General features: G+C 48.4%; 2 protein-coding genes across 3 annotated transcripts in view; one reads left to right on the plus strand and one right to left on the minus strand.

Moving 5' to 3' along the window:
- The window catches only part of LOC127659761 (protein FAM234B-like), a 28566-nt gene extending 27086 nt beyond the window's left edge, over window positions 1–1480 (plus strand). For both annotated transcript variants that reach the window (XM_052149718.1, XM_052149725.1), the window contains exons 9-13: window positions 230–308; window positions 389–550; window positions 628–736; window positions 817–1019; window positions 1099–1480. In XM_052149718.1, the coding sequence (XP_052005678.1) occupies window positions 230–308; window positions 389–550; window positions 628–736; window positions 817–1019; window positions 1099–1101 (556 nt within the window). In that variant the 3' untranslated portion in view covers window positions 1102–1480. The remainder of the gene's footprint in view (window positions 1–229; window positions 309–388; window positions 551–627; window positions 737–816; window positions 1020–1098) is intronic.
- Window positions 1481–5866: 4386 nt separating this feature from the next.
- The window catches only part of LOC127659736 (TRIO and F-actin-binding protein-like), a 29110-nt gene continuing 9976 nt past the window's right edge, over window positions 5867–25000 (minus strand). Inside the window, exons 9-13 of the mRNA XM_052149690.1 lie at window positions 23896–24055; window positions 23714–23818; window positions 22747–22833; window positions 7933–8111; window positions 5867–6364 (exon numbers count right to left, since the gene is read on the minus strand). Of these exons, the coding sequence (XP_052005650.1) occupies window positions 7950–8111; window positions 22747–22833; window positions 23714–23818; window positions 23896–24055 (514 nt within the window). The 3' untranslated portion in view covers window positions 5867–6364; window positions 7933–7949. The remainder of the gene's footprint in view (window positions 6365–7932; window positions 8112–22746; window positions 22834–23713; window positions 23819–23895; window positions 24056–25000) is intronic.

Raw genomic sequence — 25000 nt, forward strand, 5'->3', positions numbered from 1 at the left:
TCCCAAACAAACCAGCCAGAACATAGCAACCATCCAAATGGCAACCACTTAAAATTCCCTAGTAATGCCATGCCATGACAACAACGTAAAGCAACCTAGCAACCACATAGCAACAAAATGGCAACCAGCCAAATAGAAACTACAGTGTAACATGCCAAACACCCTAGCAACCACCTCCAACCTTTGTCATCATGTCAGTGAGTTTTGTGATGTTGGTGTTTGTTTCCAGTCGTCCAGTGTCGGGTCACTTTAATGATGATGGTGTTCCTGATCTGCTCATTCATCAGTCAGCCAATGGCATCAGGAAGGTGTGAATATCATTAACCTCTCATTAACATAATCACATGCAGTGAGTGGAGTCAGTGCTCAGAGTCTGTGTCAATCACAGTTTCAGATCATTGATGGAGCGCAAGGGCGGAGCTTATGGGAGGCGGAGTTTGTTTGTCCTCGTCTGGCGGTGGATGACTCGTCCGTTCTAACCACGTCCGGCCAATCGGTGTTCCTGTTCTGGGCGGGAGATCCGCTCACACAATCGCAGAACGTTACCAAGGCAACAGAACATTGTGTTGATGATGTAATACGGTGTTCAGAGAGAAAGTGGAATTGAGTTTGATTGTGTTTCTGCAGGTGGCTGCAGCCGAACCGGTTCTGCGCAAACTCTTCCTGCTTCATCCGTACTATCCCATAATACTCCTGCAGCTGAGCAGCACCACAGACACCGTTGTCATGGCAACAGGTGAGACACATCATCAGTGTTGGTAACGTTACTTTATTGTGTTACACCCTCATTACTCATCGTCTGTCTCTGTGTGTCAGTGAGTTATCAGCCGCTGCAGAAAGACGCGTCGTACATCAGCGTGTCGTCTCGGCCCACGTCCGGTCTGGGACTCGGAGATCAACTGCTCAAGAGTTTCAGTATGAAAGCAGCGATTGCGGCCGGACAGATCGTCCCGCTGGGAGACGCGAGCAGAGACGCTTTCCACATCAGCCAGTTCTTCAGACGCGTGACCTTCACACAGGTCAGAGGTCACGGAGAGCGCTCACATCTGTGGCTGACTTGTGTACAGGTTTGATCAGTTGTTGTGTTTCTCTCTGCAGTGAGTTCAGCAGATTCTCTCCGTGTGCCGGCAGGTCCTCATTCCCGTCGCTGGATTTCTCCGGGATTTTGTGTTGCTGAAAGTTGCATGTGTGATATCTTTTAATCTTCATCTTTACACAAATAGGCCAGTAAGACTTGAATATAATCTTAATGAAGAAATATGTACATACTTGATCTATGAAGTCTGAGGAAAAGGAAAACATCCAGGTTGCGTCACACTGAACACGTTCATAATTCCCCGTTTGGTGTTTTTCAGCTTTGTTGTAGATATTTCCCACTGTACAGTGTTTATAGGAGTGAAATGGACACATTTAATGACTGAAGCACTGATGTAAATACTGAAGGAATAATGTTGTAACGAAACATGTCATTCTGCTTTGAGATATGTGTAATTTTTTTTATTTTATTTATCCTTTATTTAACCAGGAAAAACCCCATTGAGATTAAAAATCTCTTTTGCAAGGGAGACCTGGCCAAGATAGGCAGCAAAATTACATCACATCATTACATACGTACAAAGACACACAAATGAAAGCCAATTATGCACTTACAATGAAATCTCAATAAAAACATTGACATGTGAGGGAGTCCAACTCAAAGCATCTCATTCTCAACTTAAAAACACTCAAAGGAATCAATTTACTAAGTTTTAAGTTGTTCTGCAGCAAATTCCATGTAAAGGGAGCAGAATAAACAAAGGCCTTTTTACCCAGCACAGTACTGACATGTGGGACAGAAAACAAGACAACAGCCTGAGAACGGAGAGAGTAATGACCAGCTCTTTTTTTCATAAGAAGTGAACATAAATAGGATGGGAGCACACCAAGAATAGCCTTATATATAAATGTATACCAATGACAAAGCCTCCGTGTGGCCAGAGCAGACCACCCTACAGGAGAATACAGCTCACAGTGGTGTGTGCGAGCTTTACAATTAGTAATAAATCTCAGCGATGTATGATAGACTGCATCAATCATGTGAAGGCATTGAGCAGATGAATGCATATATAAATATATCACCATAATCCAGCACAGATAAAAAAGTGGATGCCACTAACCGTTTTTTAACTTTAAAAGAAAAGCACAGCTTATTTCGAAAGTAAAAACCCAATTTTAGCCTCAACTTTCTCACTAGACAGTGAACATGAGGCTGAAATGATAGGCAATCATCAATAACAATACCAAGATATTTATAAGTTGTAACAGTCTGTATTTCCCGTCCATCAAGAGTAATCACTGAGGGAACATTCAGTGGTCTTTTCCGAGGTCCCGTGAAAAGCATACATTTTGTTTTGTCTGCATTGAGCACAAGTTTCAACTGTTGCAAAGTGTTTTGGACCACATTGAAGGCATTCTGTAACTGTGCAATGGCTTGTTTAAGAGAGGGTGCACAGCAATAAATAACTGTGTCATCTGCATAAAAATGAAAGTTTGCCGGGTCTCCCCCTTTCAATAATGGACAAACAAATGCAGATTTCCATATTTTGGGAATAGTATTGCTCTCTAAAGTAAGGTTAAAAAGGTACGTTAGAGGCTCTGCTACACAATCAGCAGCTAATTTTAAGAAATAGGGCTCTATAAGATCAGGTCCTGGGGGTTTTTCAGGAACCAGTCCTTTTAAGGCTTTTTGAACGTCAGCCACTAAGAATGGAGTGAGATTGACACTTGTAGAAACTGGTACATCTCTACAAGGTGTCACAGTATAAGGACAAGCAGTGTCAAACAAAGAACCAGACTGAATAAAATGCTCATTAAAATGGTTCAATATCTCCAGCTGGTCATGAACTACTACAGACTCTTTCATAATAGAAGAAGGAACATTAATACTATCTTTATTTGGAGAAAGTAATTTTATAGCCTTCCAGAATTTTCTGGGATCATTTAAGGTGTTAGTAGTGGCTGACAGATAAAAATCAGATTTTGCTTTCTTAATAAAAGAAGAACATTTATTTCTTAGCTGCCTAAAAACAAGCCAATCAGACGGAGAGCCCGTTTTTCTTGCTTTGGCCCAAGCTAAATTGCGGTCATGAAGAATATCTCCCAGCTCAGAGGAAAACCAGGGATTATCCCGCCCCTTAACTCTGAATCTCTTTAGTGGGGCGTGTCTATTTATTACTTGCAAATAACTATCCCGGAAAAAGATCCAGGCTGACTCCACATCGGGAATCAGCTCTATTCTACTCCAATCACAAACAAATCATGGCAAAAGCCCTGTTCATTAAATGTTTTGAGATTCTTCTTACATATTACTCGAGGTTTACATTTAGGCATCTTAGTATTCCTTACAACAGCAACAACGCAGTGGTCACTTAGGTCATTGCAAAAAACACCAATAGCAGAAAATTTATGCGGGACATTAGTGAAAATTAAATCAATTAAGGTGGATTTCTCATGGCACTTAAGATTTAAACAAGTGGGAGAATTGATTAACTGTGTAAAATTGACAGAATCACAAAATCACTTAAATTCATCTGAACAAGGTTTCAGCCAGTCCCAGTTTAGATCACCTGCTAAAATAATTTCAGAGTAGTCCAATCTGGATAAGAGTTGAATAAGAGTCTGCAATGCAGTACTCAGGGCAGAAGGAGGCCTATAACACCCAACAACAGTAACATAAAGGCCCTTGGCCAACTCCACCTTCACTGCCAAAAACTCCAGCTGCCCACCAATTGATTTTGAATGGACTCACTTCACATTAAATTTAGATTTGACATAAATAGCAACCCCACCACCCTTCCTTAATCTGTCAGCACGAAACAAGTTATAACCACCCATTCCAATGTCCATATCAGTGATTGATTTTGTCAGTCAGGTTTCAGATAGCACAACAATATCTGCATCTGTTAAATTCACCCAAATTCTAAGCAGATCCATTTTGGGTAACAAACTGCGAACATTAAGGTGAATTACACTCAAACCAGACATGGATTTCACATCAGATGGCAATGGAATACACTGCAAATGGAATTTGGCTGCACATTGCCAGATAAAAGCAACAATAAAAATATTAACCATCTCTGTTTACCATCAGTATATGAAAAATCTATAGAGTTTTTAAAATGAGAGTCCCAGTAATGTGCTAAAGAGATGAAATAATAAATGAAATGTGTGTTTAGGATGCTGTATAGAGCCTCAACCACTGAAACATCAAGACATCAACCGCTGTCTAAAGTTTCATTTTGAGGAAAGGGTTGTAAATGTCGATTTCTTGCTTTGTCAGGTTTTTAAAATGAGATTATTTTGGGATTAATCAGGATATTTATACTGTAGGGGGTCACCTTAAAAACTTCATTTGGACATCATACTAATTACTGTCGTTCTTCAAACCGGACGGAATATTGTTGGAATGTTAGTGCGGCTGTTTTCCCACCAAACTGATGTCACTTCCTGGAGAATGATGTCATGAATATTACAAAGTGATATTCAGAACAAACAAAATAAAGAAGCTATAAATCGATTAGCAATTAAAACTAGATTCAATATGTCGTAAATATTGTAATTACATTAAGATCCAAATGAAGAAGCGCTTTGATCATTTTTAATGTTCTGATGTTTGAGCTCAAAACTAAAGAAGTGAAATCAGCCCAATATTATATCCATATATTCATTCAATGACTAGTAAACTAGTTATAAACATGAACATTCATCCTGTGTTTTATTATATCAGAATCAGTTTATGTTTGAGCATGTACAGATGTAAATAGAGTTTCACCACAGCGTTGATCTCTTCATCACTCGAGCATCAATGTTCTGGCAAATCCTCAGACTTTTGACCCTCTTAACACCACCTCAGTTTATTACTTAATTACTCAAGTTTTGGAGAAGACATTACTCAATCATTTATTCATGTTTATTAATGTGCTGTAACTGTGTAATATCTCTTCCACACACTCTGAACACAACAGCGGACATTAGACAGTATTTCATCAAGAGTGTTTTAAGGATGAAAGCGGAACACGTGTGGGGTAACCGGATAAACATGATGATCTTCAGTGTGCATTAAATCATCAATAATCATCATTAGTGCAGAATCTGATAATGTTGTGATTCATGACAGACACATTATTCTACTTTAAATCCAACTTTCACAATATTTTGTGATCGACAAAGTGAAAATGCGTAAAACTCAGTTTTGTGACATTTGCCGCCTTCTGCCGGTTTCCATCGAAACGGGCTTTTATGGATAATAAGGGTGTGTGTGATGTCATCATGCCTAAAAAACACTGTCGCATAAGTTTGGTTCAGCACAACAGAAATCGGTCCTGAAGCCGTTTCCATTCTGAAATGTGTTTATCACTAATTCGCCTCAGATGTCCCGAATTTATCCTCTGAAGTTTGGGTAAAATGGAGATTATTGAGACAAAGTCATTTTAATTAACAAATAAAAACAATCAGAATAGGAGGAATTGTAATCTAAAGGGCACAGGTGCTCTTCTGATGGGACGGTAATATCGGTCCTGATGTTGCAGCTATCACAGGTTGCCATCGGTTACGACCCGAAAGCGGATCATCATGACCCTGTTCAAGCTGATCACCTGTGAGAGACATCAGGACCAGTATTGGAGAAACTTTCAGTGTCAGTGTGTCAGGAGCATCATGGATGTGTTTCTGATGTGTGACAGATATTAAAGAAACATTGATGTGTGTGATATCAGTGTTACATACATGATACATTCCTCATATTCAATATTTCACACATCTAAAGCATCACCATGACAACTGCATCATGTCCCGCATGTTTCTCCAGCGACTTTAACCACTTCCATAGAACAAAAGACATCGATCTCAGAGACCAAATAACACATCTTTTATTGGTAGTAACATAGTACGTGTACATCTGCTGTAAACTCTATTAAATATGAAAAACATCTTTAAAAACATTGGCTCATAAAAGAAACGCTCTCTTGTTTTTGTGGCACAAAGTTAAACATTCACTCACTGAACCATCAGAAACAAACCCCTGGAAGAGGCACATGAGCAGACACTTTTGGCAGACACTGACTGCAGGTCAAAGGTTAACTGTTGTGACTCTTTATAAAGGGGATTTGTGGAGTTCTGTAAGTGTGTGTGTGTGTGCTGGCGGTAAACACAGTACAATGTTCCAGTCGGTCTCAGGAAGATAAACTCTTATGATCATATAAACACATGAAAAGTGCACAAGTGTTTCTAGTCCAGTGCACTGCAGCTGATTGGCTGAAATGAATCCCTGCAGCTGATTGGATTGAATTGAAAGGCACATGATTATCCTGGCTCCTGGCTCCTCCCCCTAAACACAGACACACACTTCATGAAGTTCATAAAGAGAGTATAAGGTGTTAGGATAAGTGCATGTGTGTGTGTGTGTCACCTGTGTGTGTGTGTGTGTGTCTCACCTGTGTGTGTGTGTGTCTCACCTGTGTGTATGTCTCTCACCTGTGTGTGTGTGTGTCTCACCTGTGTGTGTGTGTCTCATCTGTGTGTGTCTCTCCTGTGTGTGTGTGTGTCTCACCTGTGTGTGTGTGTCTCACCTGTGTGTGTGTGTCTCATCTGTGTGTGTGTGTCTCACCTGTGTGTGTGTGTCTCATCTGTGTGTGTCTCTCCTGTGTGTGTGTGTGTGTCTCACCTGTGTGTGTGTGTGTGTCTCACCTGTGTGTGTGTGTCTCATCTGTGTGTGTGTGTCTCACCTGTGTGTGTGTGTCTCACCTGTGTGTCTCTCACCTGTGTGTGTGTGTGTCTCACCTGTGTGTGTGTGTGTCTCACCTGTGTGTCTCTCACCTGTGTGTGTGTGTGTCTCACCTGTGTGTGTGTGTCTCACCTGTGTGTCTCTCACCTGTGTGTGTGTGTGTCTCACCTGTGTGTGTGTGTGTGTCTCACCTGTGTGTGTGTGTCTCATCTGTGTGTGTCTCTCCTGTGTGTGTGTGTGTCTCACCTGTGTGTGTGTGTGTGTCTCACCTGTGTGTGTGTGTCTCATCTGTGTGTGTGTGTCTCACCTGTGTGTGTGTGTCTCACCTGTGTGTCTCTCACCTGTGTGTGTGTGTGTCTCACCTGTGTGTGTGTCTCACCTGTGTGTATGTCTCTCACCTGTGTGTGTGTGTGTGTGTGTCTCACCTGTGTGTCTCTCACCTGTGTGTATGTCTCTCACCTGTGTGTGTGTGTCTCATCTGTGTGTATGTCTCTCACCTGTGTGTGTGTCTCACCTGTGTGTGTGTCTCACCTGTGTGTGTGTCTCTCACCTGTGTGTATGTCTCTCACCTGTGTGTGTGTGTGTCTCACCTGTGTGTGTGTGTGTGTATGTGTGTATATGTCTCACCTGTGTGTGTGTGTGTGTGTGTGTGTGTGTCTCATCTGTGTGTATGTCTCTCACCTGTGTGTGTGTGTGTGTGTGTGTGTGTCTCACCTGTGTGTGTGTGTGTGTGTGTCTCACCTGTGTGTGTCTGTGTGTGTCTCATCTGTGTGTATGTCTCTCACCTGTGTGTGTGTGTGTGTCTCACCTGTGTGTGTGTGTGTGTGTCTCACCTGTGTGTGTGTGTGTGTGTGTCTCACCTGTGTGTGTGTGTGTGTCTCACCTGTGTGTGTCTGTGTGTGTCTCATCTGTGTGTATGTCTCTCACCTGTGTGTGTGTGTGTCTCACCTGTGTGTGTGTGTGTCTCACCTGTGTGTATGTGTGTGTGTGTCTCATCTGTGTGTATGTCTCACCTGTGTGTCTCTCACCTGTGTGTCTCTCACCTGTGTGTGTGTGTGTGTGTGTGTCTCATCTGTGTGTATGTCTCTCACCTGTGTGTGTGTGTATGTGTCTCACCTGTGTGTGTGTGTCTCACCGGTGTGTGTGTGTGTGTGTGTGTGTGTGTGTCTCACCTGTGTGTGTGTGTGTGTCAGTGCTGCAGGGTGTTGTCGATGTGTAGTTCCTCCTGCAGTGTGTTCAGTGCCAGTCTCAGATGTTCTCTCAATGTCTCGATCTCTCTCTCACTTCTGCTCTTCATCACATTCAACTCGTCACACACCTCACGGTAACGCTCACACACACTGCTCTTCTCCTGACACACACATGAGACATTAGTGAACACAACAAAAGACACTGAATGTGATGTACCAGCAAATAATAAACACACAATTAATAGACAACACAAACATGCAGCACCTTTATTAGCAACTGACACAGAAGTGCAGCTTTACATGTCATACATTCTGCTTCCCACGGATCTCCACCTGGACGGGAGTTTGAGCAAATCTTCTGTAAATGTTCACGTTTGGGCATTGTTTCCACTCAACGGTCATTTGCTGCGGTCAAGCAACTGTGTGATGCTGAACACAACAGTGTTTGCACGGTCCCGGAGAGATTGACAGGCAGGAATTTGGCCAATTGTTGCTGCAAGCCTCTTAAAATGTACCAATTGTTGTGTGAGAAGTCAGGACTTACAAAGAGGGGTTAATGCAAATATGCACACACACACACACACACACACTGAAGTATTAGACCAGATGCACATCATAACTACAGCCCAATCCCGGACATTACAAATGTAGAAATCCCGCCCGGATGCTTTTTTTAAGGTCCAAAAAAGAGGACATATGGTCCCCCTAAAGAACGGTACATGTCAGAATGTCATTCACCCCAGTTTGGGACACACTGATATACAGAAAGTGAGCAACGAACGTTCCCATCACTGAAACGGACTTCAGTCTAGCGCGAGCTCACTGTGCACATTATAATCTCTGAATCTAACGGTCTAAACTGCTAAATCAATCTCGTTTACATCGTATCTGCACTTTCTTGTTTACGATGAGAGAATTCACGAGCGTGCAGAATTCAGTCAGTGAGCGCACGCACTGAACAAACTTTCTACATCCCTCCGAATATCATTAGCATGCGAATTTGCCAGCTAGCTTAAATAAACTTAATGGGCCTAACTGAGAATCCCCAACATCGTACCCTCCCATGCTGAAAACTGCACATCCTTTTTGCAGACTTTACAGGAGGCTACGCGAAGATTTGCTCCTCGTTTTAACCATAATTTGTATTTTTCGTTCTCCAGTCAACACTTAATGAAGCGGCAACCTCTCTCATGTTGTCATCTCCCACTCTGTTCCATCAGAGGGCGCATCAAATAATACTGGCAGATCTGTAGCCACACACACCATATCCACACATGCGCACTATATCCACACGTATCGTAGCCACACACACCATATCCACACACGCACACTATATCCACACATGCGCTGTAGCCACACGCCCCATATCCACACATGCACACTATATCCACACATGCGCACTATATCCACATGCGCTGTAGCCACACGCACTATATCCACACACACGCACCATATCCACACATGCGCACTATATCCACATGCGCTGTAGCCACACGCACTATATCCACACACACGCACCATATCCACACATGCGCACTATATCCACACGCGCTGTAGCCACACACACCACATCCACACATGCGCACTATATCCACACGTATCGTAGCCACACACACCATATCCACACACGCACACTATATCCACACATGCGCTGTAGCCACACACCCCATATCCACACGCACACTATATCCACATGCGCTGTATCCACACGCACCATATCCACACATGCACTATATCCACATGCGCTGTAGCCACACACCCCATATCCACACATGCACACTATATCCACACAGCTGTAGCCACACACTCCATATCCACACATGCACACTATATCCACATACGCACTATATCCACACACGCCCATATCCACACACGCACACTATATCCACACACGCACTATATCCACATGCTGTAGCCACACGCCCCATATCCACACACGCACACTATATCCACACGCTGTAGCCACACACCCTATATCCACACACGCACACTATATCCACATGCGCTGTAGCCACACGCACCCATATCCACACACGCACACTATATCCACACGCTGTAGCCACACACCTCATATCCACACATGCACTATATCCACACGCTGTAGCCACACGCACCTATATCCACACATGCGCACTATATCCACATGCGCTGTAGCCACACACCCCATATCCACACACGCACACTATATCCACACATGCGCACTATATCCACATGCGCTGTAGCCACACACCCCATATCCACACATGCGCACTATATCCACACGCGCTGTAGCCACACACCCCATATCCACACATGCGCACTATATCCACACATGCGCACTATATCCACACACGTAGCCACACGCCTATATCCACACACACTATATCCACACGCGCTATATCCACATGCACTATATCCACACGCTGTAGCCACACGCACCATATCCACACATGCGCACTATATCCACACGCGCTGTAGCCACACACCCCATATCCACACATGCGCACTATATCCACACGCGCTGTAGCCACACGCACCATATCCACACATGCGTACTATATCCACACGCGCTGTAGCCACACGCACCATATCCACACATGCGCACTATATCCACACGCGCTGTAGCCACACACCCCATATCCACACATGCGCACTATATCCACACGCTGTAGCCACACGCACCATATCCACACATGCGCACTATATCCACACGCGCTGTAGCCACACACACCATATCCACACATGCGCACTATATCCACACGCTGTAGCCACACACCCCATATCCACACATGCGCACTATATCCACACGCTGTAGCCACACGCACCATATCCACACATGCGTACTATATCCACACGCGCTGTAGCCACACACCCCATATCCACACACGCACACTATATCCACACGCGCTGTAGCCACACACCCCATATCCACACACGCGCACTATATCCACACGCTGTAGCCACACGCACCATATCCACACATGCGCACTATATCCACACGCGCTGTAGCCACACACCCCATATCCACACACGCGCACTATATCCACACGCGCTGTAGCCACACGCACCATATCCACACATGCGCACTATATCCACACGCGCTGTAGCCACACACCCCATATCCACACATGCGCACTATATCCACACGCTGTAGCCACACACCCTATATCCACACATGCGCACTATATCCACAGCGCTGTAGCCACACGCACCATATCCACACATGCGCACTATATCCACACGCTGTAGCCACACGCACCTATATCCACACATGCGCACTATATCCACAGCGCTGTAGCCACACGCACCATATCCACACATGCGCACTATATCCACACGCGCTGTAGCCACACGCACCATATCCACACATGCGCACTATATCCACACGCGCTGTAGCCACACGCCCCATATCCACACATGCGCACTATATCCACACGCCTGTAGCCACACGCACCTATATCCACACATAGCGCACTATATCCACACGCGCTGTAGCCACACACACCCATATCCACACATACGCACTATATCCACACGCGCTGTAGCCACACGCCACCATATCACACATGCGCACTATATCCACGCGTAGCCACACGCCCATATCCACACACGCACACTATATCCACACGCGCTGTAGCCACACACCCCATATCCACACATGCGCACTATATCCACACGCGCTGTAGCCACACGCCACCATATCCACACATGCGCACTATATCCACACGCGCTGTAGCCACACACACCATATCCACACATGCGCACTATATCCACACGCGCTGTAGCCACACGCACCATATCCACACATGCGCACTATATCCACACGCTGTAGCCACACACCCCATATCCACACACGCATCACTATATCCACACGCGCTGTAGCCACACACCACCATATCCACACATGCGCACTATATCCACACGCGCTGTAGCCACACGCACCCTATATCCACACACGCATGCACTATATCCACACGCGCTGTAGCCACACACCCCATATCCACACATGCACACTATATCCACACGCGCTGTAGCCACACGCACCATATCCACACATGCGCACTATATCCACACGCGCTGTAGCCACACACCCCATATCCACACACGCACACTATATCCACACGCGCTGTAGCCACACGCACCATATCCACACATGCGCACTATATCCACACGCGCTGTAGCCACACGCACCATATCCACACATGCGCACTATATCCACACGCGCTGTAGCCACACACCCCATATCCACACATGCGCACTATATCCACACGCGCTGTAGCCACACACACCCTATATCCACACACGCAGCACTATATCCACACGCCAGCTGTAGCCACACGCACTCATATCCACACATGCGCACTATATCCACACGCGCTGTAGCCACACGCACCATATCCACACATGCGCACTATATCCACACGCGCTGTAGCCACACGCACCCATATCCACACATGCGCACTATATCCACACGCGCTGTAGCCACACGCACCATATCCACACATCGCACTATATCCACGCTGTAGCCACGCTATATCCACATGCGCACTATATCCACACGCGCTGTAGCCACACGCACCATATCCACACATGCGCACTATATCCACACGCGCTGTAGCCACACGCACCATATCCACACATGCGCACTATATCCACACGCGCTGTAGCCACACGCACCATATCCACACATGCACACTATATCCACACGCCGCTGTAGCCACACGCACCATATCCACACATGCGCACTATATCCACACGCTGTAGCCACACACCCTATATCCACACACGCGCACTATATCCACACGCACTATATCCACACGCGCTGTAGCCACACACAGCACCATATCCACACATGCGCACTATATCCACACGCCTGTAGCCACACGCACCATATCCACACATGCGCACTATATCCACACGCGCTGTAGCCACACGCCCATATCCACACATGCGCACTATATCCACACGCGCTGTAGCCACACGCACCATATCACACATGCGCACTATATCCACACGCTGTAGCCACGCACCATATCCACACATGCGCACTATATCCACACACGCTGTAGCCACACGCACCATATCCACACACGCACCATATCCACACATGCGCACTATATCCACACACGCCATATCCACACACACACCTATATCCACACATGCGCACTATATCCACACGCGCTGTAGCCACACGCACCATATCCACACATGCGCACTATATCCACACGCGCTGTAGCCACACGCACCATATCCACACATGCGCACTATATCCACACGCGCTGTAGCCACACGCACCATATCCACACATGCGCACTATATCCACACGCGCTGTAGCCACACGCACCATATCCACACATGCGCACTATATCCACACGCGCTGTAGCCACACGCACCCATATCCACACATGCGCACTATATCCACACGCGCTGTAGCCACACGCACCATATCCACACATGCGCACTATATCCACACGCGCTGTAGCCACACGCACCATATCCACACATGCGCACTATATCCACACGCCGCTGTAGCCACACGCACCATATCCACACATCGCACTATATCCACACGCGCTGTAGCCACACGCACCATATCCACACATGCGCACTATATCCACACGCGCTGTAGCCACACACCCCATATCCACACACACACACTATATCCACACATGCGCTGTATCCACACGCCGTATCCACACGCACCATATCCACACATGCGCACTATATCCACACGCGCTGTAGCCACACGCACTCATATCCACACATGCGCACTATATCCACACGCGCTGTAGCCACACGCACCATATCCACACATGCGCACTATATCCACACGCTGTAGCCACGCACCATATCCACACATCGCACTATATCCACACAGCTGCATGCACTATATCCACACGCACTATATCCACAGCTGTAGCCACACGCCATATCCACACATGCGCACTATATCCACACGCGCTGTAGCCACACGCACCATATCCACACATGCGCACTATATCCACACGCGCTGTAGCCACACGCACCATATCCACACATGCGCACTATATCCACACGCGCTGTAGCCACACGCACCATATCCACACATGCGCACTATATCCACACGCTGTAGCCACACACCATATCCACACATGCGCACTATATCCACACGCCCTGTAGCCACACGCACCATATCCACACATGCGCACTATATCCACACGCGCTGTAGCCACACGCACCATATCCACACATGCGCACTATATCCACAGCGCTGTAGCCACACGCACCATATCCACACATGCACTATATCCACACGCGCTGTAGCCACACGCACCATATCCACACATGCGCACTATATCCACACGCGCTGTAGCCACACACCCCATATCCACACACGCCATATCCACATACGCACTATATCCACACGCTGTAGCCACACACGCCATATCCACACACGCACCATATCCACACATGCGCACTATATCCACACGCTGTAGCCACACGCCCTATATCCACACATGCGCACTATATCCACACGCTGCCACACGCCATATCCACACGCACTATATCCACAGCATGCACACCTATATCCACACGCACTATGTCAGCCACACACCCCATATCCACACATGCGCACTATATCCACACGCGCTGTAGCCACACACACATCCATATCCACACATGCGCACTATATCCACACGCGCTGTAGCCACACACCCCATATCCACACATGCGCACTATATCCACACGCTGTAGCCACACACCCCATATCCACACATGCGCACTATATCCACACGCTGTAGCCACACACCCCATATCCACACACGCACTATATCCACACGCGCTGTAGCCACACACCCCATATCCACACACGCACACTATATCCACACGCGCTGTAGCCACACACCCCATATCCACACATGCGCACTATATCCACACGCGCTGTAGCCACACACCACCATATCCACACATGCGCACTATATCCACACGCGCTGTAGCCACACACCCCATATCCACACAGGCGCACTATATCCACACGCTGTAGCCACACGCACCATATCCACACATGCGTACTATATCCACACGCGCTGTAGCCACACGCACCATATCCACACATGCGCACTATATCCACACGCAGCTATAGCCTACACACCGCACTATATCCACACATACGCGCACTATATCCACACGCTGTAGCCACACACCCATATCCACACACGCACTATATCCACCTGCGCACCATATCACACACGCACTATATCCACACGCGACTATATCCACACGCTGCTATATCCACATGCGCACTATATCCACACGCATGTATCCACTATATCCACACGCCACTATATCCACACGCACTATCCACGCACACCCATATCCACACACGCACTATATCCACACTGCACCCCATATCCACACACGCGCTATATCACACACGCACCATATCCGCACTATATCCACGCGTAGCCACGCACCATATCCACATGCACTATATCCACACGCGCGTAGCCACACACCCCATATCCACACACGCACACTATATCCACACGCGCTGTAGCCACACGCCCCATATCCACACTGCGCACTATATCCACACGCGCTGTAGCCACACGCACCATATCCACACATGCGCACTATATCCACACGCGCTGTAGCCACACGCACCATATCCACACATGCGCACTATATCCACACGCGCTGTAGCCACACACGCGCACTATATCCACACGCGCTGTAGCCACACGCACCATATCCACACATGCGCACTATATCCACACGGCTGTAGCCTGCCATATCCACACATGCACTATATCCACAGCATGCAGCACTATATCCACACGCGCTGTAGCCACACGCACCATATCCACACATGCGCACTATATCCACACGGCTGTAGCCACACGCCCCATAACCACACGCACCATATCCACACCCCATAACCACACGCACCATATCCACACATGCGCTTTATCCACACGCCGTAGCCACACCCATATCCACACATGCGCACTATATCCACACGCGCGTAGCCACACGCACCATATCCACACACACACTATATCCACACGCGTATCCACACCCATAACCACACGCGCACCATATCCACACCCCATAACCACACCGCACCATATCACACATGCACTTTATCCACACCGCGTAGCCACACACCATATCCACACATGCGCACTATATCCACACGCGCGTAGCCACACGCACCATATCCACACACACACTATATCCACAGCGCTGTAGCCACACGCCCCATATCCACACATGCGCACTATATCCACAGCGCTGTAGCCACACGCACCATATCCACACATGCGCACTATATCCACACGCGCTGTAGCCACACGCACCATATCCACACATGCGCACTATATCCACACGCGCTGTAGCCACACACCCCATATCCACACACGCCCCATATCCACACATGCGCACTATATCCACACACGCTGTAGCCACACGCACCATATCCACACATGCGCACTATATCCACACGCGCTGTAGCCACACGCACCATATCCACACATGCGCACTATATCCACACACGCGCGTAGCCACACGCACCATATCCACACATGCGCACTATATCCACACGCGCTGTAGCCACACGCACCATATCCACACATGCGCACTATATCCACACGCGCTGTAGCCACACGCACCATATCCACACATGCGTACTATATCCACACGCGCTGTAGCCACACACCCCATATCCACACACGCGCACTATATCCACGCGCTGTAGCCACACGCACCATATCCACACATGCGCACTATATCCACACGCGCTGTAGCCACACGCACCATATCCACACATGCGCACTATATCCACACGCGCTGTAGCCACACACCCCATATCCACACATGCGCACTATATCCACACGCGCTGTAGCCACACACCCCATATCCACACATGCGCACTATATCCACACGCACCATATCCACACATGCGCACTATATCCACACGCGCTGTATCCACACGCACCATATCCACACACACGCACCATATCCACACAGGCGCACTATATCCACACGCGCTGTAGCCACACGCACCATATCCACACATGCGCACTATATCCACACGCACCATATCCACACACACGCACCATATCCACACATGCGCACTATATCCACACGCGCTGTAGCCACACGCACCATATCCACACATGCGCACTATATCCACACGCGCTGTATCCACACGCACCATATCCACACACGCACACTATATCCACACGCGCTGTAGCCACACACCCCATATCCACACATGCGCACTATATCCACACGCGCTGTAGCCACACACCCCATATCCACACACACACCATATCCACACATGCGCACTATATCCACACGCGCTGTAGCCACACGCACCATATCCACACATGCGCACTATATCCACACGCGCTGTATCCACACGCACCATATCCACACACGCACACCATATCCACACATGCGCACTATATCCACACGCGCTGTAGCCACACACCCCATATCCACACACACACACCATATCCACACATGCGCACTATATCCACACACGCTGTATCCACACGCACCATATCCACACACACAACCATATCCACACATGCGCACTATATCCACACGCGCTGTAGCCACACGCACCATATCCACACATGTGCACTATATCCACACGCCTGTAGCCACGCACCATATCCACACATCGCACTATATCCACGCGCTGTAGCCACACGCACCATATCCACACATGCGCACTATATCCACACGCGCTGTAGCCACACGCCCCATATCCACACATGCGCACTATATCCACACGCGCTGTAGCCACACGCACCATATCCACACATGCGCACTATATCCACACGCGCTGTAGCCACACGCACCATATCCACACATGCGCACTATATCCACACGCGCTATATCCACACATGCGCACCATATCCACACACGCACACTATATCCACACGCGCTGTAGCCACACACCCCATATCCACACACACACCATATCCACACATGCGCACTATATCCACACGCGCTGTATCCACACGCACCATATCCACACATGCGCACTATATCCACACGCGCTGTAGCCACACACCCCATATCCACACACACACACCATATCCACACATGCGCACTATATCCACACACGCTGTATCCACACGCACCATATCCACACACACACACCATATCCACACATGCGCACTATATCCACACGCGCTGTAGCCACACGCACCATATCCACACATGCGCACTATATCCACACGCGCTGTAGCCACACGCACCATATCCACACATGCGCACTATATCCACACGCGCTGTAGCCACACGCACCATATCCACACATGCGCACTATATCCACACGCGCTGTAGCCACACGCACCATATCCACACATGCGCACTATATCCACACGCGCTGTAGCCACACGCCCCATATCCACACATGCGCACTATATCCACACGCGCTGTAGCCACACGCACCATATCCACACATGCGCACTATATCCACACGCGCTGTAGCCACACACCCCATATCCACACATGCGCACTATATCCACACGCCCTGTAGCCACACGCACCATATCCACACATGCGCACTATATCCACACGCGCTGTAGCCACACGCACCATATCCACACATGCACACTATATCCACACGCGCTGTAGCCACACACCCCATATCCACACACGCACCATATCCACACATGCGCACTATATCCACACGCGCTGTAGCCACACGCACCATATCCACACATGCACACTATATCCACACGCGCTGTAGCCACACACCCCATATCCACACACGCCCCATATCCACACATGCGCACTATATCCACACACGCCGTAGCCACACACCCCATAACCACACACACACTATATCCACACGCGCTGTAGCCACACGCACCATATCCACACATGCGCACTATATCCACACGCACTGTAGCCACACACCCCATAACCACACACGCACACTATATCCACACGCGCTATAGCCACACACACCATATCCACACATGCGCACTATATCCACACACGCCGTAGCCACACGCACCATATCCACACATGCGCACTATATCCACACACGCCGTAGCCACACACCCCATAACCACACACGCACACTATATCCACACGCGCTGTAGCCACACACCCCATAACCACACACGCACACTATATCCACACGCGCTGTAGCCACACGCACCATATCCACACATGCGCACTATATCCACACACGCTGTAGCCACACGCACCATATCCACACATGCGTACTATATCCACAAGCTCGCTACATCCACACGTACCGTAGCCACACGCGCTATATCCACAAGCGCACTCTGTAGCCACACGCACCATATCCACACACGCACACTATATCCACATGTGCCGTAGCCACAAGCTCGCTACTTCCACACGTACCGTAGCCACACGCGCTATATCCACAAGCGCACTCTGTAGCCACACACGCTATATCCACACGCGCTCTGTAGCCACACGCGCTGTAGCCACACGCGCTGTAGCCATACACGCTATATCCACAAGCGCACTCTGTAGCCACACACGCTATATCCACACGCGCTCTGTAGCCACACGCGCTATATCCACACGCGCTATATCCACACGCGCTCTGTAGCCACACACGCTGTAGCCACGCGCTCTGTAGCCACGCGCGCTATATCCACACGCGCGCTCTAGCCACAAGCTCGCTACATCCACACGCGCTCTGTAGCCACACACGCTATATCCACAGGCGCGCTGCAGCCACACGCGCTATATCCACAAGCGCTCTCTGTAGCCACACGCGCTATATCCACAGGCGCGCTGTAGCCATACGCGCGCTGTAGCCACACGCGCTATATCCACAAGCGCTCTCTGTAGCCGCACGCGCTATATCCACAGGCGCGCTGTAGCCATCAGCGCTGTAGCCACACCGCTATATCACAAGCGCTCTGTAGCCACACGCTATATCCACACGCGCTCTGTAGCCACACGCGCTATATCCACACGCGCTCTGTAGCCACACACGCTGTAGCCACGCGCGCTATATCCACACGCGCGCTCTAGCCACAAGCTCGCTACATCCACACGCGCTCTGTAGCCACACGCGCTATATCCACAAGCGCTCTCTGTAGCCACACGCGCTATATCCACAGGCGCGCTGTAGCCACACGCGCTATATCCACAAGCGCTCTCTGTAGCCGCACGCGCTATATCCACAGGCGCGCTGTAGCCATACGAGCGCTGTAGCCACACGCGCTATATCCACAAGCGCTCTCTGTAGCCACACGCGCTATATCCACACGCGCTCTGTAGCCACACGCGCTATATCCACACGCGCTCTGTAGCCACACGCGCTGTAGCCACACGCGCTGTATCCACACGCGCTCTGTAGCCACGCGCGCTATATCCACACGCGCGCTCTAGCCACAAGCTCGCTACATCCACACGCGCTCTGTAGACACACGCGCTATATCCACAGGCGCGCTGTAGCCATACACGCGCTGTAGCCACACGCGCTATATCCACAAGCGCTCTCTGTAGCCACACGTGCTATATCCACAGGCGCGCTGTAGCAACACGTGCGCTGTAGCCACACACGCTATATCCACAGGCGCGCTGTAGCAACACGTGCGCTGTAGCCGCACGCGCTATATCCACGCGTGCGCTGTAGCCGCACGCGCTATATCCACAGGCGCGCTGTAGCCATACGCGCGCTGTAGCCACACGCGCTATATCCACAAGCGCTCTCTGTAGCCACACGCGCTATATCCACACGCGCTATATCCACAGGCGCGCTGTAGCCATACGCACGCTGTAGCCACACGCGCTATATACACAAGCGCTCTCTGTAGCCACACGCGCTATATCCACAGGCACGCTGTAGCAACACGTGCGCTGTAGCCACACACGCTATATCCACAGGCGCTGTAGCAACACGTGCGCTGTAGCCACACGCGCTATATCCACGCGCGCGCTCTAGCCACAAGCTCGCTACATCCACACGCGCTCTGTAGACACACGCGCTATATCCACAGGCGCGCTGTAGCCATACGCGCACTGTAGCCACACGCGCTATATCCACAAGCGCTCTCTGTAGCCATACGTGCGCTGTAGCCGCACGCGCTATATCCACAGGCGCGCTGTAGCCATACGCGCGCTGTAGCCACACGCGCTATATCCACAAGCGCTCTCTGTAGCCACACGCGCTATATCCACACGCGCGCTGTAGCCACACGCGCTATATCCACATGTGCGCTGTAGCCACACGTGCACTGTAGCCACACACGCTGTATCCACGCGCGCCACAGGCACGACTCGTGTGGAGTTGTTTTCATATCCACACATGCGCACTATATCCACACACGCCGTAGCCACACACCCCATAACCACACACGCACACTATATCCACACACCCCATAACCACACACGCACACTATATCCACACGCGCTGTAGCCACACACCCCATAACCACACACGCACACTATATCCACACACGCCGTAGCCACACACCCCATAACCACACACGCACACTATATCCACACACCCCATAACCACACACGCACACTATATCCACACGCGCTGTAGCCACACGCACCATATCCACACATGCGCACTATATCCACACACGCCGTAGCCACACGCACCATATCCACACATGCGTACTATATCCACAAGCTCGCTACATCCACACGTACCGTAGCCACACGCGCTATATCCACGAGCGCACACTATATCCACATGTGCCGTAGCCACAAGCTCGCTACATCCACACGTACCGTAGCCACACGCGCTATATCCACAAGCGCACTCTGTAGCCACACGCGCTATATCCACACGCGCTCTGTAGCCACACGCGCTGTAGCCACACGCGCTGTAGCCATACGCGCTATATCCACAAGCGCGCTCTGTAGCCACACACGCTATATCCACACGCGCTCTGTAGCCACACGCGCTGTAGCCACACGCGCTCTGTAGCCACACGCGCTATATCCACAGGCGCGCTGTAGCCATACGCGCGCTGCAGCCACACGCGCTATATCCACAAGCGCTGTCTGTAGCCACACGCACTATATCCACAGGCGCGCTGTAGCCATACGTGCGCTGTAGCCACACGCGCTATATCCACAAGCGCTCTCTGTAGCCGCACGCGCTATATCCATAGGCGCGCTGTAGCCATACGAGCGCTGTAGCCACACGCGCTATATCCACAAGCGCTCTCTGTAGCCACACGCGCTATATCCACACGCGCTCTGTAGCCACACGCGCTATATCCACACGCGCTCTGTAGCCACACGCGCTATATCCACACGCGCTCTGTAGCCACGCGCGCTGTACCCACACGCGCTGTAGCCACACGCGCGCTCTAGCCACAAGCTCGCTACATCCACACGCGCGCTGTAGCCGCACGCGCTATATCCACAGGCGCGCTGTAGCCATACGCGCGCTGCAGCCACACGCGCTATATCCACAAGCGCTCTCTGTAGCCACACGCGCTATATCCACACGTGCACTGTAGCCACACACGCTGTATCCACTCGCACCACAGCCACGCGCGCCACAGGCACGACTCGTGTGGAGTTGTTTTCAATGCAATTACAATTTCAAGCACTTCATCCAAAATCAAAGCACTTTTCAAACCTTGAAAACACCACATAACAATTCAAGCATTTTCAAGGATTTCCAGCACCCATACGAACCCTGATTATTATATTATATAACATTATTATAATAAATAATAGTACAATATTTCTGTCCTAAATTAGTAATGCGTTACTAACCGCATGAATCATCTAGTGATCAGTTCTTTTCACCTGTAAAACAGATTCACATGCTCACACACACATGTTTGTTACCGTGGTGAGGAAGTGCAGCTGGTTTCGTAGACTGTTGATTTCTTCATGCAAGTACTGCAGTTCATGCTCTCTCACCCGCAACAATACCTACAACCACACAATAATAAATACACACTGATGGGCCAGCAGTGACATCATGAACACAGAACAACTGTTGATTGTGTGCGTCAAAAACATTTGAACTTTTCACCAATACAGTCTGAACCAGATTATATTAAGCAAACGGTTGAAGATCTGAAGCTCTAGGCTAAAGCAGAGAACTAGTCCATGTTGTTCAACGGTAAAAGCTAAACAACTTTTTACCATACGGTTAAAACTATCTCTACAAAAGTGATGTGGTGTATCATCACGTAAAGGTCATCAAAACTCATTTTTCATACATATCTTTGAAGATAAAACATATTGATCACATATCATGAACAAGTCAACAATATCAAGATTTTAAAATCTGTTTTTGTTATTTACAGTCAGTTGGGGATCAAAAAGATCAAATGTATCATAAATTGTAATCATACATTGTACAGATGAAGGCTAAAGCATCATGCAACGTGTCTGCCGTTCTCTTAAAGAGACAGTACCAATTTAGTGCTTATTACACATATCGATATAAACTCAATGTCAATAAAACGTGCAAACACTGTAAATATCTATGCAATGGTTTGGAAATGTTTTTTTGTATAGTAGTTTTAATATAGTATCACATAAATTATTATTCTTATAACTATTATTTTCTTTTGGTTCCAATCTTGTAAATATTTTGTTAAAAATGTGTCTCAAACAGTGACAACAGGATAAAATAGGATAGTCCTAGGATTGTAGTTCATTCCCTCATTAAAGGTGTTAAGTACACAATCTTGTATCTTTGGCTTTTTGTCACACACCTTTAGCAGGGGAGTGTTCACTATAAACCTCAACACACTTCCAGATCTAATCACAAGATTCATGTCGAATAATCACAGCGGCTCACCTGCGTCTCACACCACGACCTGTCATCAGTCACAGCATCTGACCCCTGACCTGTGACCACAGACCGAATGACCTTGATCTCCTCTGAGAGACGAGCCTGTAAATCCTACAGAGACACAGACAGATGATGAAGTGCAGCAGTTGTGCTTTCGGTGTGATTCACATGTCTGTAATGTGTCTCACCTGGTTATCTCTCTTGAGCTGCAGTATCTGTGTGTCTGTCTCTCTTATCTGTCTCTCTGTCTCAGTGTTGTGTTGTTGAGCTCGATTCAGTTCCAGACACTTATGAGAGTATCGCTCAGACAAACAGTCCAACTCTCTCCTCAGAGAGGACACCTCTGCCCTACACAGACACACACAAACAGGCTTTTCATTTCGATCAACGGTTTGTGCAAGTTATTCAAAACAGTCATCCATCTTTTCTGCTGTCCTAAATTTACAAGCATGTAATTCTGATTCTGTTCACCCCATCTCGCTCCAAATGGTCTTATTTTATTCCACTAGGTGGCAGTAAGCACTAAAATAGTCATCTCCTTTCTTGACGATACACAGATGTGAACTGTAGGGGGCGCTCTAACTGGCAGTATTTTAATATTTAATTTAATACTAAACAGTACTGATGTTTTAAGCTATTTATTGTGTTTTTATTCATTCTTTATTTTCCTCAGTGTTCATTTCTAGAATTTGTTGACAATGTATTTTAATAATAATGTCAAATATTCTTGGATAAAAATATTTAAGAAACCAGCCTTCTGAGTACATTTGCATAGTCATATCAGTGCTAAATCTGTGAACTATCCACATAGAAAAGGTCTGTTTTCATTCCAGCTCAAAAATTAACTATATAGGCCACCGATAATCATATCCCCCTCTAAAATCAGTCTCAAATCCAAGTGTGCCGCACAAGCCCTCAAAAGTGAAGTCAAAACGTCTCGATCGCCCCCCAGTGACTGGTCCTAGTATAGGTCATAAACCCCGCCTCCCCATGTTATTCAACGGGACGTGAGACCAACTAAACAATTAAATTACACTTCACATATCTTTTTTCCAAAGATAGTTTCTGTCATTTACTGTCGTTTCTATCACGCTGATGTCATTTCAAGTGTTTGTTTTCAAAATAAGTTTGTTTTTAGTTATTTGATGCTATAAAAACGCTGCTGTGACATCATGATTGACAGCTGTGATTGACAGGTTCTCTGAGCGAAGTAGTCACTGAAGCACCAACAGACTTTTTTTTCTGGATCTTCGGAGGACTGAGGAGATTGGAGCTTTAAATTTAATATCTAAA

Source organism: Xyrauchen texanus, chromosome 2, assembly GCF_025860055.1.
Source record: "Xyrauchen texanus isolate HMW12.3.18 chromosome 2, RBS_HiC_50CHRs, whole genome shotgun sequence".
In the NCBI taxonomy this organism is placed as follows: Eukaryota; Metazoa; Chordata; class Actinopteri; order Cypriniformes; family Catostomidae; genus Xyrauchen; species Xyrauchen texanus.